Below are 19,912 nucleotides of genomic sequence, written 5' to 3'. Positions count from 1 at the left end.
GAGAAATCGATGTCTTCATAGATTTTTGCAGATGATTTTAATCTGATTCATCACTGCTGAAGTAAGAGCTGTCACAGTATTCAGCCGTGTAAAGGAACTTGTGAATAATTGGGTTCATCTTCGGTATCCAGTGTCGGGGAACCAGATATGTGGAAAGATTAAATAAATCTACAAATACCTTGTACCTGTCACTAAAAACACAAATATACAGATGGTATAGATTTATTGACATGAAATATTTAAAATGTTTCATCAAAAAATTTCGTTTCTCAGATAATGATTTTTTGCCATAATTAGTATTTAATATTATGCCTTGTTATACATTATCTATTACATTTTGTGCATATTACATATGTAATATTAAGGAGTTAAGGAATATAAGCATTAAGATCCCCTCCTTTTCACTCCAGATTCAAAGTTCATGCCCATAAAACAGTATTATATGTTTCATTGATCCTGATCAGGCTGGTTCAGATTAAAACCTGGAGTCTTATGATTGTCATGCTACCTTCATAAAAATAAGGGTGTGTTCTTGTTTCTGACTTTTAAAGGATGGTATGCAAAATAAAAAAAAAATTTAAGCATACAAAATTCTTAGTTGTTCATTAGAAAATATTTCCCACCTACAAAGTAGCTGTTAAGTAACCGACATGAATGGATTAATAAATTGAAATGCCAACTTAGATTCATAGTAAATGTCTATAACTGTGGTTTTAGCATTTACAATCACTCTTGTGTGTGTTAGTCAACTGTTTTAACCGTTGCAGCTTTATAGCGGAAGAGCATTTGCCTTTGAGGTCGAATGAGAGTTCAAATTCTGCTCTGTGACTTGCAACTCGTGTGAACTTGGACAAGTTGTCTAAACCTCAGTGTCTTGGTTCTTAACTCTGGAAAATAAAAACTACAACCCTTTCCTCTGACCAGGTCTTTGTGAAGACTTCATGAGGTAATGGCACACACTAGAAATGTTTTATGTGTTCATTATTCCCACCAGCCACTGATGTGTATGTCCATGTGGTACAATCATTTACTGTTTCATGCTAACAGAATTTATCCCCAGGGAAAGAAAAAATATGTGATGACTGTGAAAATTTAAACCAATGAATTTTATAAATTGTTTAGTCTAGAGTTTGTTCCTAGGGAAAAGAAAATTTATTAAAAGGCTGAAAAATTGAACCCGTGTGTCTTATAACTGTCAATCTGGTAGTAAGAGTAGGGATGAAAACCATGTACAATATGAAGAATTTTGGAGACTGTGAAAATCTAGTTTGTTCTTGAGCTGACCCTCCCTTCCCCAGGGGCCTTGTAGGTTTCCTCATTTCCATATGTATGTATCTATCTCTGTGTCCATCTATATTGTTGGGAACATTAAATAAATTAAAAACACAAATGTCCTATAAATCTCTCTAGCATGTTTTAAGTGCTAAATAAATGTTGACCCCTTTCCTTGTAAACACTCTGGGCACTCTCTGAAGTAGATGGAAGTAGTTTTTATAAAAGAGTCATACCAGGAAGTAAGAAACTATTTTTCAGCTGTGTCATTCACCCAGGCAAGAGGACGTTAGTGGAATTAATGATAACTGTTTGAATCTAGTCCAAACTTGAGCCAGAATGCGTTGAAAATGTTCCTACTTGGATGAACTCCCTCACATCCTCACAGGCGGTGCGGCCACAGGTACCACGCCCATCCTCGCAGGCGGTGCGGCCACAGGTACCACGCCCACCCTCGCAGGCGGTGCGGCCACAGGTACCACGCCCACCCTCGCAGGCGGTGCGCCACAGGTACCACGCCCACCCTCGCAGGCGGTGCGCCACAGGTACCACGCCCACCCTCGCAGGCGGTGCGGCCACAGGTACCACGCCCATCCTCGCAGGCGGTGCGACCACAGGTACCACGCCCATCCTCCCAGGCGGTGCGGCCACAGGTACCACGCCCATCCTCGCAGGTGGTGCGACCACAGGTACCATGCCCCTTTTCATCTCAGGATCAACATGATGAAGTTCCAGAACTAAGGATTTTTACAATGACCTCTCTAATAGGAATACCTTAATCTAACCAGTTTCAGCAGCTCAGATCGGAACAAGTATAAATCACATTTCCTAGATAATGCACAGAAACCAAGAATCGGTGACTTCCAGCAAGAAAAACAGGTGACTTTCCCCCATCTTACCTCACTGTTGAGCGCAGGTACTGATAGCCAGAGGACCCACCAGTGCCAGCTTTGCTGCCCAGCATTCTGTGCACCATGCACACATGGTTATCTAGGCAAACACACAAATTAACTCCATGGATATTTTTCTGCCATTAGTTCCACAATTTTCTAAAAACAAGGGGTTGGTAATGATTATTGCTTCTAAGAAAAGGTTCACACTTTATCCCTTAGCCATATGGAAGGTTTGCATGTGAGAGCCAGATGAGACAAGTGGGTTGCCTGGCACCCCACTTGGTTCAGGCTAAATGCATATGACTCCATCCAACATAATGATGGACTAGCCTGTGAACACAATAGGGGAAGAGTAGGGCCTCATTATGACTTTCACAAGCTCTCACCGCCTTTGCCTTCATGGGTCTCTTCCTCCACTTAAAGAAAAAAAAAAAAAAAAAAAAAAATATATATATATATATATATATATATACACACACACACATATACATATATATATATATATAAAATTATATTTTAAAATTGTATTGGCATAAGGATGAATAAGTTATGGTTATATATTAAGACATTCTATTTAATCTAAAGGTAATTTTTTCTTCTGATTATTAAATAAAATATTTTCATGGGCCCCCAAAGGTAATCTGGGCCCTAGGCACTCTGCTTGCTGTGTATAATGGGTAAATAGCCCTGGGTGAGAATAATTATTGGGTTGATTTAAAAAAAAACAACTCATTCACACACAAAAGAGGAAAGAAAGGATAGTGGGAAGGGGAGCAGACAGATGGAGAAAAGGAGTAAAGGAATAGGATGGGGAAGAAGGATTATCAGGGTTGAGGTGGTGGTGCTGGAAGGTGTGGGGAGACTTACATCTCCATTTAGTCATGAGTGTGTCTATGTCCATGAGAGAAGTCAGCAACTGAAAAGGCACCTGGAATCTAGGCTCTTCCCTAAAGAAGAAATAATAATAAAAAGAAATCTACTGAAGCAAATCCAGTGTGTTCAGAAGGGCATGAGTTTTACAATCGGTTGGCTCTGGAAACAAATGTCAACTTTGCCCCTTAAGAGCTGTAGCAGCCCTGAATTACTCTCTCAGTCTGTTTCTTCATCTCAAAAATGAAGATACTACTACTCAGCTTATAGCATTTGTGTGAAGGGTCTAGAGTATTCCATGAAATATACGTGAAGTAACCAACCAGAATCATGCCTAACATTGATTCTCATTAAAAGGTAGACATAGGGGCACCTGGGTGGCTCCGTCGGTTAAGCCTCAGACTCTTGGTTTCAGCTCAGGTCATGATCTCAGAGTCCTGAGATCAGGCCCTGCATCTGGCTCCACGCTGGGCGCCCAGTCGGCTTGAGATTCTTTCTCCCCCCGCCCCTCCCCCCGCCCCTGCCCCCAACTCGTGCATGCATGTGTGCACGCGTGCTCTCTTGCTCTCTCTCTCAAATAAACAAATAAATCTTTAAAATTAAAAAAAAAAGGTAGACATATACTCTACCTCAGATTCACCAGCTTCTTTTAGGCAAAAGATATTAAAACTTCTTCTAGGCAAAGATATTAAAACAAAAACAAAAACCGCTTTTTATTTCCTCTAATACCTATTTTTTTTTCCTTTCTTCATCTATTCATTCAACACTCTCAGTACATTTTGTGCTTCAGATACATAAACCTGAGAGGCATACTTTGAGTAGGATTTTAGGAAAAAAGTCAAAACATTTTGTTGATGTTTCTGAAGAAATGAATTTGAGATTATTTTTTAAGATTTTATTTATTTGAGAGAGAGAGGTCATGAGCCAGGGGGAGGGGTAGAGGGAGAAGCAGGCTCCCTACTGACTCAGGGCTCGATCCCAGGACCCTGGGATCATGACCTGAACTGAAGGCAGATGCTTAACCGACTCAGTCACCCAGGCACCCTGGAATTTGAGAAGATTAAAAAAATCAAGTAAATACAAGTAAGAGGTCCAGTAAACAGAGGTTTTGTTTTTGGTTTTGTTTTTAATGTTTGCTAGTGTGCTTTCTATTGTTCTGATACATTTAATTTATGAAACATGAAGATGAGGCCTTCATACACATGGAGTGGGAGTAAGGGACACCTCTCACACTTTAGACAGTGAGGACAATTTTACTTGAAATTGCAGAATAAAGAGGACAACAGTTTATAAAAGTGTTTTCACTTTATCCACTTTTTTTTAATTTCATAAAATAAAAATAACTATAACATTGTTTAATGACAGAAGACATTTTATGACAGTTTCTGAGGTAGATTAAACTTTGGCCATTTAAGACATTTAATGTCATATAATATACTGTGGAATTTAATAAAAAGGATTTTTAATTAATTAGTGGGTATGTATGTGTATATTTTTACCCACTATACGGATAAAGTTATACTCTTACTATCTAAAAGACGAAAACTAATTAACCTTCACAATTATTTTCTAAGCTTCCCTCCAAAACTGAATGACTTTTTAAAACTATGATTGCAATTTATAAGCTTTATATCTGATATATGATCTGTACCCACTGCTCAACTTCTGTTCTACTCTTCTAATTTGCTTTTACCTGTAAAAATATATCATCAAGGCCCCCTGAAGTGCTCTGTATGACAGTCGTCTTTCACCTGCAAGATACATAGCGAGTTTCAATTTAATGAGGAATTTAAGGCAGTCATAGTAATTTGGCAACATCACCTTAAATAATTAAGTTTTACATGTTTTTAGAAAACAATGTTTTAGTTTAAATTTTTTATTCCTTAGATTTCAAAAAGCAAACTAATATATATATATACTTCAAATATATATATATACACATTTTATTTTTGCACACTTTATATAATATATATGCTTTTAAAATATAAATATACGCATTTCAAATTTTCAAAACCTTTAAGTATCATGCTAGGAAAACTTGATATAGAAAATACTTAACTTCCATACTAAAATATATTTTTTCTAATTCACTTAAAATTACTTAAAATCACTTGGCTTCAAGGAGTACCATCATTATATAAAATCTCATATGTGTGTTCTATTAAAAGGCTTTGCTCTATTTGCAGAAAAACAAGATTTTGCTATCTTTACAGAGGTTTTATAGAAAACTGAGACTAGGGACGCCTGGGCGGCTCAGTTGGTTAAGCGGCTGCCTTCGGTTCAGGTCATGATCCCGGGGTCCTCCCGGCTCAGCGGGAGGACTGCTTCACCCTCTCCCTCTGCTGTTCCCTCTGCTTGTGCTCTCTCTCTGTCAAATAAATAAATAAATAATCGGAATGAAATAAAATTTTATTTTATATAAGACAAAGGGAGAAGCAGGCTCTCCTTTTTTATTTTATTTGAAATAAAAATAAAAGACATGTCTTTAAAAAGAAAAGAAAATGAGACTAAAAACCTTTAAGTTTGTAGCATTTCATATTAATTTCATATACTGCTATGCCTTGTACCTATGTCATAAAAATTAATTTTTGCTTCTCATTTGCAAAAGATTTACAAGTACTTTGTATTAAAAATTGCAAATACAAATGAACACAAAAATTTCAAACATATAAATGAAGAGTTAAATAAGGAAGGTATTGATGATACTGGTCAATGAACTTCAGAAAATAATAGCCCAACATTAATTATGCCAGAAAGTCTACATATGTGCTTTCCCTGGTCTGCTTGGGAAACTGATTTCCTCTGCAAAGCCATCCTTGCCTTCACAATACTTATTACTCTCCTCTATATCACTGTGCTGTTTCCAATTACACTGCTTGTCTTCATTTCTCTCCCTATTACATTGTGAACTAAATTGCAAAATCATATTCGGTTTCTCCTGGTCTCCTGCACGTTGGACACATATTATGAAAGCTTCTGACTACAATGTCTTTGAGATAAATTGGGCATGTAAACTTACCACATAAGGTTATAACAGATAAAATTAACCCAGTTCTTGTTTCTATGAGTGCAATATAAATTTTCATTTTATTTCCCCCACGTAAGGTTTGATATTTTGATCTCACAATCATACCTCCCAGGGAAAGGACCCTTAGAAAAAATACTCACCTTTACTATAGAGATGTTCATGACGTTTCTCATCAAATAAGGAGAGTAACACCTCTTTTTGTTTCCGAAATTCAGCCATTTGTTCCTCTTTTTCCTCTGACTCTTCCTTAGCCTTGGGGGAAAATATCACATTAACATCCCCCAAGAGAGATCATAGAATCTTATTTCGGAAAACATCTCTTGTAAAAAACAGACTCACTAGGAGCAGAAAGGTTGTAGTTGGAATATTTACCATATCATCTAATAATACAACTTGGAAATTATGGCTTATGAGATGGGTTTTCCTCACACTCACTGGTCTTACCCTTTAATTTAAGTTTACATGATTTGTTAGTTTCAAATGTTATTTTCATAAATATCATGAGAAATGGGCTCAGATGGGCAAAACTGGGGATAACTACAAGTGACTGATAATGGTCTAATTTTAGGCAGCAATTTTTTAAGACAGGAAGTAAAGTAATTCTACTTAGGAAAAGTTAAGAATTTCCAGTCAGAAAAACTATTAACTCTATTTATATTCTGTAAGTATAATTTCTTAGACATTTACCACCCTCAGATATTTATTCATTTGATATCTATTGACTCATTTAAGGAAATTCTTATACTTCTGCCTACTACAAATGCTTTACTTACAACTCAATTGAGCTGAAGTAAAAATCAGTTAAGTCAATTATTTTCAGTTTGTCTGAACAATCACTCATGTGGTGAGAACTTGTATGCACATTATTGTCAATTAATTATTTATTTATTTAGTAAATGTCATGCTAAGGTGATAGAGATAAAATTGTGAGCAAAAATTGAGTTCCCTGACCTCATGCAGTATATCATCTGGTGGGAATAAGACATTGAACAAATAATCACCTAGACATTACATTGCAAGCATGGACAGTAGAAAACAGGAGCAGTATAATGCCATAATAACTTACAGTAGTCAGGGAGTGGGGGGAGATCTTTTTTTTTTTTAAGATATATTTATTTATTTTAGAGAAAGAAAGAGAGAGAGAGCACGATTGGAGGCGCAGAGGGAGAGGGAGAGAATCTCAAGCAGACTCCCCGCTGAGCAGGGAGCCCAATCCCAGTATCCTGAGATCACAACCCAAACCTAAATCAAGAGTCGGACTCTCAACAGACTGCGCCACCCAGGCAACCCAGGGGGAGATCTTTCTGAAGAAGTTCTCCTTGAGCCAAGACCTGAAGAATGGAAGGAGTTACCTGGGGAAGAATATTCCAAGCCCAGAGAATAACATATAAAAAAGATTCTGTGGTGATAAATTTGAAGAACTAAATTCATCTTAAAGAAATTCAATATGGCTGGGCCACATGAGATCATGAATCACCTTGAAGACTATGTTAAAAGTTTTTATCTTTATTTTAAAAACAATAAGGAGACATAAACAGGTTTTATGCAAAAGCAAAATGTGATCAGATCTGCATTTTGAGAAGATTGCTCAAACTGCAGTATGCAAAATAAATTAGAATAGAGTCATACTGGGGAGAAGTGTAGGATAGTTGAGAAAAATTATGGGACCAAGTGGAAAACAAGAGCAGTTTGCATTTGATTGAAGGTGGTAGATAAAATGGAGGTACCTGAGAGCTATTTAGAAGGTAAAATTGGTAGGATTTGGTGATAAGTTGAAGAAGTGACTGAGGGAGAGGGAGGTGCCAAGGATCAATTGTACATTTCAGACTTGACAAACTAGATGGTTTGTAAGGGAAAAATTTCTTCAATTTGTAGAAGACTGAGTTGATATGAGCGTGGAAGGAAAAGGGAATTTTTTTAAGTTTGGTTTTATCATTAAGTTTTTGAGAGGACCAGGAGGAAATCATAAAGTAGGGTGTGAAATATTTAATTTGAAATTTAAAGAGCTATCTATGCTGGAGATGAATGTTTGAGAGTTATTGGTATATAAGTACATATTGAAACAGTGGGTATAAATGAGTTCATGTGGTGAGAGTACAGAGAGAATACAAAGTGTCTAAGCCAATGCATTGTGAAATCCTACCACTTATCTGTCTGAGAAGAAAAATGAGCCCGTAAAGGGGACAAATCAAGACAATAAGGGCCAGAGAATTAAAGGAAGACAACGTCGTACCAAATCCAATGGGAAAAAATACTCAAGAAAGAATAAGTAGTCATTATTGAATGCCACTAGGAAATGAAGTAAAATGAAAATGGCCATTGGATTTATATACCTGGAGGCCATCTGTGAATGATGGGACAAGAAGACAGACTGGTTTGGGTTGGGGATTAGATGAGAGATAAAGAAATACACTAACCACGTTCTAAATACCTTATAGATATTCATCTAATTTAATGTTCATAATAGTCCTAAAGGAAGATACTCTTATTTTCTATTTTACCATAGGTGAACGTGAAGCAAAAGGAGGTTAGGTAACAGAAGAAGTTCAATGTCAGTCATTAAGAGGTGAAGGTGGGACTTGAAGTGTGACTTCAAAGTTCCTGCTTTAAGCACTAGCCGATACAGACTCTCCAGATACAGAATTGAAACAATTCTTTCAAGAAATGTAGTCACGAAGAGAGGATGGGAAATGAAGAATCAACAATATCTTTCTTTTTTTTTTTTAAGATTTTATTTATTTATTTGACAGAGAGATAGAGAGAGAGCACAAGTAAGCAGAGAGGCAGGCAGGGGGAGAGGGAGAAGCAGGCTCCCCACTGAGCAGGGAGCCCGATGCGGGGCTCGATCCCAGGACCCTGGGATCATGACCTGAGCTGAAGGCAGCCACTTAACCAACTGAGCCACCCAGGCGCCCCTCCACAATATCTTTCTTAAGATGAAAGAAATTTGAACTGAGAGCCAATATAGGAAGGGCCCTGCAAATATACATGAGCCCAGGGAAAATTATATGGTTAAATATATTTGGTTGACTGGTCTTTTGTGAGCCTACTTCTGTATAGAATTGGTCATGATATGAAATTTTTAATAGAAATAAAAAGGTCTATTAACCCGATATATTTATCAAAACCAAAATCTTGTCTATAATGAACTTCTTAATTTAATTTTTATTGTACATAAATAAAATAAAATCAATTATGTAATATATTTCTTGTCGACTCATTTGTGAAAGAAAAAGAACATAAGAAAAGTGAAAGTTTAAGAGAAAATTGGAGATTTGTTACATAAAATTCTCAATACTTCATCCGTGATAAACTTATATTTACTTATGGCATCATAAATACCTGAATTCTTGTGAATTCTTCTTCCAGGCCCTTGACAGTGTTCTTTTCAAACTTTCCCCAGAAGTTAAATCCGTGTGGTTCTAAACCTGGTGTTCTTTCCAGCCATGCCTGAAGTGTTTTTTTTAAGTAAATAAATTGTAACATTTAAATTATGTAAAATACATTATTCCTAACGTCTCTGAACTTGAAACAGGAGATTTTCTTAATTTTGAGAAACATATGTCATAAATTTTTTGTGTATAAATATTTTCTCTTTCCCTTCAATTTCTTCATGTAAAGAATAGCCATTTATTATATTTCACTTCTTAATCTTTAAAGCAATCATATTGATAATATTTAATCTTTATTTGTTAAGAAATATATTACTAGAGAAATCCCAACTTTGTTCTATAAATCTATGAACATATCTAAATGTTGTTTGAATGAAGACTTCTGGTTTATTTTCAAAACACCTTATGGCTGAGGAGCTGAAGGAATTACTACATGCATAAGATATGATCTCTTCTAAATATTGGAGCATGGTATACTTCGCAACTTTGAAATCAACTAATTACTCAATTATTTTAAAAGTCCACAAGACTTTTTTTAATTTACTTTAATTCCAGCATAGTGAACATATACAAGAATTTTAATGTAAAAATGAAACAAAATTCATGCATTTCTGTGGATTCTCATTTAACCTATTCTTTGGTTTTGAAATTAGCTTTGTGATTCTTTCTCCCCTTATCTTTATGAACTGTTTTTGGCATTATGTACAATATATTAACCTAAATCCACATTTACAATATCAAGGGGATTAGTGTGCAGAGTATAAGTCCCTAAAAGAAAATTTTAATTTGCAAAGAAAAAAAATAAAACGGGGCGCCTGGGTGGCTCAGTTGGTTAAGCGACTGCCTTCAGCTCAGGTCGTGATCCTGGAGTCCCGGGATCGAGTCCCACATCGGGCTCCCTGCTCAGCAGGGGGTCTGCTTCTCCCTCTGACCCTCTTCCCTCTCGTGCTCTCTGTCTCTCATTCTCTCTCAAATAAATAAATAAAAAATCTTTAGAAAAAAAATAAAACGCTTGTGAAGGAGATCAAGACCATGTAATCTTTATTTAATAATTTCCTTATGAGGAAACAATAATCCCTCAAGACCTTTTATAGGCTCGTAGTGAATTAAGATATGAAGGGAACAAATTCTCAGGACTATACTCTTAGTAATTTAGTTTAATTGAGAAAAATACACAACTTGTGGAACTGTTCAATAATGGAATACCTTAAAGAAGTAAAGCTCACTGAATAATTAACTACACTCAACTTAAAAATCAGCTAATTAAATGTTGTTTAGTAGGCTTGTTTAAAAGAATTGTTTTATAAGATGAGGTTATTAAATATTAACATAGCTGATTATATAAATATTTTTGAAATTCTCAAAGGAGTTCTTTATATTTTAAATATTTTAATTAGTCGAGTTTAAGTATTTTTATAAATTCTTTCTGTTCTTATTTACAATGAATGTGACAAAACGCTCGAGTTTTAGAATTTTAGTCTAACAGAAGCTAAATTAACAAGACGAGGGGAGTTAGACTTTAAAGATAATATTCGAGCATGTACCTCCACTAGCTGCAGCAGTGTTTTCTCCTGCTCCGACTTAAGTAGCAGTTCATTATCTTCTCCTTTGAAGTTATCACGATAATGTCTTCTGTTGTAAGGTACCCTCAAACTCTGAAGGACACCAATCTTGTTTTCTAAGAGTCGGAATTGCAAACTCTGGAAGCCTGATGCTGGAGATAAATACTCTCTGCGAATAAATGGAGGAAGGCAAGAGAAGAGAAAGAAGAGAGGGGTTGACATTGTAAATCACTGTAATGGTTTCTTCCGTTGTGAGAGGTCATCAGTTTTACTCTCTTAGATATCACCGAGTACAGGGACACAAAACTGCCGAGAGAGACCTGTGATTTGACCTTACCGAAGAAAGAAAATTGAGCTCCCTAAACATCATTGTTGCTGTCGATTACTCAATTTAAAGATGGAATGTGTATATAGTTTGGGAAATGTCATATATGAATGTGCATACGTATGTACATATACACACACATACATATATACAGATATATGTTTATGTGTTTGTGTACTAATTTTTTCCTGAGATAAAGACACGTGGCCATTGAGTGATATTTCTTATTCCATAGTGCTAAAAGATTCTTTATAGATATTATTCAATCCCTCCTAAAATTTGTACTCTTGGATATCATCATTGATCTCACTATCTAGTATCACTATGAGCACAATGAGATATTACCAGTGAAACAAATGAGATATTGCCTCACACAAAATAGGCAATCAAAAAATGTTATTACTCCCACCCCACAACCACCCAAACTCTTAGATCCTTCTAAGCTTCCTTCATCTAATTGGTTTTAAGACTTCAATTTTTTTAAAACCACCACAGAGGAATTTTACTACATTTCTCTTTGACTGTCACGCATGGTGGAGACACTGCCTATTACAACATTAAATGCACCAGATGTTCTTAAGAAAATCCCTTCTCCAATTTTGGTATGAAAAAAGCTTTTTTAAAAAATATACGTATGGCTTTGGCTGCCTGGAAATGCAGAGCTAACATTTATAGTTCAATCCATAACTTAAACCGACACTTTTGCTGACAGGCTTCCTGTCAACTCTTGTTTCTCTTCTATTTTTAGCTTGCAATTTTTTAAAATTTAGCTACAGGTGTCATGTCAGTTGTGTTAGCCATTTTGATAAGTTGTCTAAAATTCTTTTTAATGGCTTCTTGGCCTTTTGGCTAAGATCAAGCGTAAAATCCTTTTTAGATAAAAACAGGGCACACGACAATGAATTGAAATTAATCGATCACATTATGTTTGTATGTACAAGTGAGTGAGGACATATTTTTACAACTTCTCAAATGCTTTGTGATTAAGACTCCGGCGAGTTTGTAGTGGAACAGGTTCCTTACACAGCACACATGTTCCCCTTTTACCCCACCGGAAAGAAAGGGCAAACGCCACTGCCTTCCTACAAAGCCACGGGTCCACACCTGAAGTCGTTGAAGTCCAAGGCCGTCATGGTTTCCAGAACGGAAAACTGCTGCACCAGTAGTTTCAGAATCACCGCCACCCGGTGCATCCGAGTGACAACCTTCAGCATGTTCCTTTCATCCCTGACCTGATGGTTGAGAAATGAAACATCGGGTCATCAATTCTGATTTCTAGAAGATACAAAATAGCCTATCAACAACAAAGTACTCCTATTGACTTTCTCTATTTTAAAGAGGAACATGGGAATTAAAATTTGCCATAAGATGTATTGAATTAGTAGCCACTCTAAGTTGTGTGCAGAGATTGTCTGCAAAATCAGAATCATCTCTCTTTCTTTAAAAATAGAAAATTATATGGAAGCAAGTGAGAGGTCAATTTTGGAACACAACGACCACTGATGTCAAAGTAAATTTCTCTCTTTTAGTTTGCTTCGAGGAATAAAGTTCAAGGAAACATGGAAACTTCTGGGTGAGGATTAAGCAACACCTGGATAAATCTCCTTTTTACGGAGAGCCCCAAACTTGCCATTAACATATATGGGAATGGTATTCACATGTGTAAGAAGAGTATTGTGTGTGCCGAGTTGTCATGGAGCAGGGGCTCAGAGGCAGGGGGACTAGGATGTGTGCTGTTTGGGAGAGGTACATGGGAGCAGGAAGAGGGTGTGAGGTGGGGAAGTGCAATTCAGACTTCTGCAACCACCTCATGCTCTGCTCTGCTCTCCTCCCACGCTTGATCCTCCCCAGCCCTTCCCTCCGTTTTCCCCTCCTCCTCCTCTCTTCTTTTTCTTTCTCCTTCTTCTTCTTTCTTTTAAGATTTATTTATTTATTTTAGAGAGTGAAAGGGAGTGAGAGCAAGAGAGGAAAGAAAGAACATGAGCAGGGAGAGGGAAGAGGCAGAGGGAGAAGTAGACCCCCCACTGAGCAGGGAACCCCGATTGGGGGTGGGGGGGGCTCCAGTCCAGGACCCTGGGATCATGACCTGAGCAGAAAGCAGACCCTTAACCTACTGTGCCACCCAGGCATTCTCTTTTTCTTTCTTCTACTACTCTCTTCCTACCTCCTCTCTCTTCTTGTTTCACTTTCCTCATCATTGTTCCCATCTTCCCATAGCAAATATTCATTAGAAATAAAATCTTTAAAGAAAACACACACACACACACACACACACACACACACACAAAAGAAAGAAATACAATTCTGGTACCTATTAGTTAAAGGGTCTATATTAGCTATCTTGGCAATCTACCACCATATATAACAACTTACTTTAAGGGCAAAAAAAAAAAATTGAGTTCTCAACAAGGGACCTGAAACTGAAATTTGAAAGGAACCTGAAAGCAATGTGTAGCTCTAAGGTAGTAGAGGCACTGGGAAAGTATGACTACACTCTTGTCCACTCGGAAGGGTTTTTAAAATATTTCCATTAAGCAATAATCCCATCATTTGGTGTAAGTTTTTCTAATTAACAATATTCTACATTCTCAAAAAAAAGTATAAATCCAATATTGGGACATAAGAACTCACATGGCCATTCTGAAAGATCTCTCGAACGGAATCTAATTCCCAGAGGATTTGCTTAAACCAGAGTTCATAAGCTGCAATGAGAGAAATCATTGTCAATTCAAAGGTATGGGAGTCTTTTTGACCATAATTACATGAAAGACATGGTTAACACATTGAAAAAGAAATAAAATGTAATTTTAAAATAATAAATACCAATATAGCCTTATATTTATGCTATAAACAAATATTAGTGATAATGTTATAATAGCCTTCTTTCATTGAATGTTTTACTCTGCCAGCCATGTTATCTATATGCTTCATATTCATTATTATTATTTTGATTTCTTTCAACAAATGAATTGTCTAGGTCTTTTAAGATATAGCACATAATCTAATTCTAACTTCCTGTGTGGAAGTTGGAGGCATATGGGAAAGCAGAAGTGATACTCATCTCCATCTATAAACTGAGACATTAATAGTCACTAACCTGATGAATATGAGAAAATTTTGTTTTCTGGAGGCTTGGAATATTATGGGGAGGACAAGCTTGTGAATAGTCCAAAACTTCATTATATTCATCTACTTCCCTCAGTACATAACACAATGCTTGGCATAAGATAAACATTGGGTGATTATTTTATGAATAAATGAACTAAATAGCCAGCGTAGTCATTAGATGAGCATAGAATATCAAAAATCTTGGAGCTATCTGGCGCATTCTATTTGGAGCTATTGTATGGGTAAAGTCTATGTTTCTGTACTACATAGAGAATCAAATTATAATTTGAAATTACATCTAAGGAGACTTCTAGGGATTCTAATTTTCATATTTGGACCAAGAGCAAATCAAATGTTTATTAATCAGTTTCTGTATCTTTTAATTCAAGTTTAACTTTGTGTGGCTAGTTCCATGACCCACTGACCCCATGCCATAACTGAAGGATGGAAGGACAATCTCCCTATCAAATTATGATAGCTCCCATTTGTTGTATACTTATCTTGTGCTATACTTGGGCTAAGTGCTCAAGGCACATTAGCTCATTTCATCTTCACAAGAACTCCATGAATGAGAAGATAAAATAACTGTCTCCATTTTACAGATGGAGAAATAGAATTACTGGTCAAGAAACCTGACCAAGGTCACACAATTTATAGTGGTGGAGATGGGATTCTAAACCATTTTCTCATTCCAAATCTGTGCTCCCCTGCCACGATTCCTTTTCTATTGATTTTTGTCTTGGCCTAAATCACCAATAAAAATGTAAACATGAAAACAGGAGAGGTAACACATCAACTCAATTATTTTCCATCTTTATTTTTTTACTCTAAGGAGTTGATCATTTCAGTCAGTGAAGCAAACAACAATTTGAGGAAAAGACACAAAGAACTGGTAGGGAAAGAAAACCTGTCTAGAAGTGGAGCACTGACAAGTATGAATCACTGGATCTGGTCAGACAGAGGACACTATTATGGCACCAACAATCTTAGAGTAAATCTTAATATTTTGGGGTCACGGACACATATTCATGAAATTTTGCATACAATTTCAATGAGTTCAGGGACTTTCTAAACTCCTGAAGTCATGAATTCCTACGTTAAAAACCACTGCCCAGAGGTAAGAAGTCTGGAGAGAATAAGTGCACACTTTAAAAAAATTTTACTTTTCTGTTTAGTAGCAGATCTATATACGATTATGTAAAGTCACAATAAATTTGAGTGTTTATTTCTTGAAAAGAGTTTTTTATTTTATTTATTTATTTTTTAAAACATTTATTTATTTATTTATTTATTTATTTATTTTACAGGGGGTGGGCAGAGAAAGGGGGAGAGAGAGAATCTCCAGCAGACTCCCCGTTCAGCAAGTAGCCTGATGTGGGGCTCCATCCCACAACCCTGAGATCATGACCTAAGCTGAAATCAAGAGTCAGTCACTCAACCAACTGAGCCACCCACATATCCCTTGAAAATAGTTTTTTAAAGTTCCAAGTTGAAAAATAGTAACATTTTATCTTGTAAATTCTTTGTGAATTCCAAGAGATAGAAAGTTCCCTTGGATTTAAGAAGGAGCTAAAGTCCTACCTGATCCAGTTAGCAGTGAAGTAACATAAAGAAGACTGTTATAAATTCTAGAGGGATGCCTTATGAAAATTTATCTGGCAGCAAAATATTCTCAAGCATTTCTAAGGTAGGTGATTCCTTGATCTTTCACCATCTTATAGTTAAAAGCATTGTAGCTTTCCTCATTATTGTTGGGAAATGCCTGTGGAATAGTTACTATCAAACCTTTTGTGCACCTTACCTTGATGAGTTATGATAAAAAGATGTTCATCATGGATTTTATTTCCTTTTATTTCACTTTGAAGTTCCTGTGCATTCAAAACCTTTTCCAACTTTAAACACACAAACAAACAAACAAACAAAAAAGAAAGACTAATTTTGTATAAACTTACAGTTATAAGATGGATAAGTTATGGGTATCTAACGTATACCATAGTGATTATAGCAAATAAACTATTACATTCTTAAAAGTTGCTAAGAGAATAGGTCTTAAATATCCTCACCACAAAAAAGAAATGGTAATTATGTGATACAATGCATATGTTAGTTAATATTATGGTAGTAATCATTTTGCAATACATAAGTGTGTCAAATTACCATGTTATATACCTTAAATTTACAGTGTTATACTTCAATTATATCTCAATAAAGCTAAGAAAAGATTTTAAAAAAGAAAGATTAATTTTGAAGTTATAAAACTTGTTTTTTTATCAATTTTAATAAGAAGTAGAATATAATATCGAAAAAAAATCCCCAAATTCTTTAGAAGCAACTATTGTTTTTTAAACAATTATGAGTCTTAATCATAAAGAATGAGTTAAATTTATGATTTTTATTCTCTTCAGAAGAACTTACATTGGGTAGGATTCTATCATAACAAGTACTATTGCACTCAATGAGAAATCGCATCCTTTCTATCTCTTGAAATAAGTATGATAAAAGCTTGGTAACTTACTTGGCTCACTGTTTATCTTCTACTCTTTTATCCCCAAAGAGCCTATTCTAAGAAGATCTTAACATTCTTTATCAGCTCACTCTTAGAAACCCATCAATGAAAGTATCAAAGGCTCTAAACATTTCACTTCTTAAAAAGTGGCGCCTGAGTGGCTCAGTATATAGAAGACAGGGGCGCCTGAGTGGCTCAGTCGTTAAGCGTCTGCCTTCGGCTCAGGTCATGATCCCAGGGTCCTGGGATCGAGCCCCGCATCAGGCTCCCTGCTCGGTGGGAAGCCTGCTTCTCCCTCTCCCACTCCCCCTGCTTGTGTTCCTGCTCTTGCTGTGTCTCTCTCTGTCAAATAAATAAATAAAATCCTTAAATATATATATATATATATATATATAGAAGACAAACAGGCCATATTTATTACCTCCAAATAGTGCATTTGTAATATCCCTCTTTCATTTACTAATGATTTCAGGAAAACATGTGTCTTCAACTTTTCTACTTTACAATAAGGGATTTAAAAAATACATTTTTCTGGATACATTTACAATTATCTAGGCTGGGATATTAGAGACCATGTCCTATTTACACAAGTTGTGCAATGCCTGCCAGTTATCTACACCTTATCTTATCATTTACGTTCTTCTGCTCAAGATTCTGCACTCTGCTTGTACCGTACCTCTGTCAGAGACGTGAATTTTCATGGAGGAGTCTCCTGAATTGTGCTAACAAAAGTTGAAAAAGCATACATTTGCGTCTTTATGTCCAGAAAACTTTTTGGTGACTGAGAAAAAAAGTAAAAACAAAAACAAAAAACAAAAAAAACCCCAAAACATGAAAATGTCACTTCGCAGAATTTAGCACCTAACCATGGAAGCTGAGCACTCTATGACTTACATGCAGGTAGTTTCCATAGAGAAGTCCTCCTTTGCTGGCTCTATTCACACCGGTTTGTGATTTGTCTTCTTCATTGCCTTCTATGGATAAATTTTTAAAAGCACATCTACAGATTCAATAAGGGAGGAGTAAAACAGGAGATCTTGAGAAAACATAATAACTAATAATATGAGTGATCAAAATTCTCTCGCTAATGGATTTTAAAGGAGATTTTTAACAAGAGAAGAAGGATGGCAATTTTGAATGCTTTTGAAATTCAGTTGGCATTTCTAAGAGCCTGACCATCCTTCAAAGAGAGGTAAATACTCACCCAAAGTTGTTTCCTAAAAATGGGCACCCACTCATTGTGAAAACGCCCTGTCCGATAAGCTCTGAGGTTTGACTCTGGACGGATGATATCATTGACCTTCCCAGATGTTCTACAGCTGCCTTTTATATATCCTGCTTTCTCTTCACCAGCCAATCAGCCCTCTCTGTGTGCTCTTAGCTAGGTTCTCATTTCAATTGGTACAGAAGCTGAACTCTGTAAACTTTGGAGAGGATCTGTGTTGGGAACAGTTTGATTAAAAAAAAAAAAAAGTAGTATTCTGCCAGACCAAATCATTTGACTAGCTAAGTTTTGCTTTTATATTCAAAATAACAAACATTAAATAAATCAATGGAGGTCAAATTTAAAAAATGACCTTTAATTATTCTATTCTGAGGACACATTTGGCATAGTGTTAGGATATACAACATAATGAGCTTGTAAAAAAACAAATATTTATTCTCTCAGTCTCAGAGTTGGATATTCTTGTAACTGCTAAGCCAAAAGCTGACCTGGAGTGTGACGGAGTCAGGGTACGTGCACAAATCCCATTTCCATCTCATTTTTACTCTTCTTCTGGCCTAAATCTCATCTAATTAGCAGCAGCTGGGCTACTGTATTGTATTGGAACTTACATGCCCATTATTCATTTACTGTTTACCTGTAGCGCAGCAATTATGGGATCGTGGGAGTCATCCACACTGGGGTCCTTTGTAGGTAATGTAAGAACAATAATAAAGGGCCCACAATTCTGGACAACGTCAGTGATAAAGTATTTTTTCCTAGAACACATATTTATTGGTCTCAGTTCTTAACTGAAGTTCTAGTCTTGGCTCTGCCATGGACAAATGCACTATGGGGAAAGGTGATTTAACGTCTCTAAGTATCAACTACCTCACCAAAAGAAATGAGGGTGTTCAAAACGGATCATAATTTTGAAGATCCTGATCCACCCTAAAATCCTAATTTTACGAAATTCTTTTTTTTTTTTAAGATTTATTTACTTATTTATTTGACCGAGAGAGACACAGCGAGAGAGGGAACACAAGCAGGGGGAGTGGGAGAGGGAGAAGCAGGCTCCCCATGAGCAGGGAGCCCGATGTGGGGCTCGATCCCAGGACGCCGGGATCATGACCTGAGCCGAAGGCAGACGCTTAAGGACTGAGCCACCCAGGTGCCCCTTTATGAAATTCTTAATACATGACCACGTTTCCTGCAGTTTTACAGAAGGTTAGACCACATGAAATTGCCGTGTTGTAAGAGGACTGGGAAATCATCAAAACCATACCCTGCACCCCTCATGTTCCCTTGGGGTTTTTACAGGTACCGCTGGCCTGGCTCACACAGCGGGTAGGGGGTTGTGCGGGACAGGTGGGGTCACTGCCCTTAGCGTCCTGGCCCATGGTGTCTGGGAGCAGAAAAATGATTAATAGCTCCTCTTTCCCCACATCATTGTTCAGCTAGGTATGTGTTTACAAAGAATACAGCTAAATAATTTATTCTACTGTCTTTAAGCCTTTTGGGCTGAGAAGTGTTCTTCCCTTATTGGTGATCATACTAGTGAAAGAAATGAGGAAATGTTCTTTTCACTACAAATTAGAAAAATTAGATATTTTTGAAGCAACATGGTTTTCTATTCTTCTCCTCCTCCTTCTTCCCCCTCCCTCCCTCTTCCTTCTTCCCCCTCCCCCTCCTCCTCCTCATTTTCTTCTTCTTCTTCTTCTTCTTCTTCTTCTTCTTCTTCTTCTTCTTCTT

General features: G+C 36.6%; 1 protein-coding gene across 1 annotated transcript; it reads right to left on the bottom strand.

Moving 5' to 3' along the window:
* Positions 1-16: 16 nt before the first annotated feature.
* TDO2 (tryptophan 2,3-dioxygenase) lies at positions 17-18,239 on the bottom strand. Its single transcript, XM_032413060.1, has 12 exons — positions 18,161-18,239; positions 17,851-17,956; positions 16,252-16,342; positions 13,974-14,044; positions 12,447-12,574; positions 11,000-11,186; positions 9,406-9,513; positions 6,204-6,315; positions 4,729-4,786; positions 3,033-3,112; positions 2,172-2,262; positions 17-191 (listed from the first exon to the last, which is right to left on the bottom strand). Exons 1-12 carry the CDS (start codon positions 18,193-18,195, stop codon positions 38-40), a joined length of 1,221 nt encoding a protein of 406 aa, XP_032268951.1. The 5' UTR covers positions 18,196-18,239; the 3' UTR covers positions 17-37.
* Positions 18,240-19,912: the final 1,673 nt, after the last annotated feature.

The sequence above is a fragment of the Phoca vitulina genome, unplaced genomic scaffold, assembly GCF_004348235.1.
Source record: "Phoca vitulina isolate PV1807 unplaced genomic scaffold, GSC_HSeal_1.0 scaffold14, whole genome shotgun sequence".
Taxonomy (NCBI): Eukaryota; Metazoa; Chordata; class Mammalia; order Carnivora; family Phocidae; genus Phoca; species Phoca vitulina.
Note: the sequence above shows the minus strand (reverse complement) of the source record. Positions and strands in the feature narration are given on the sequence as shown.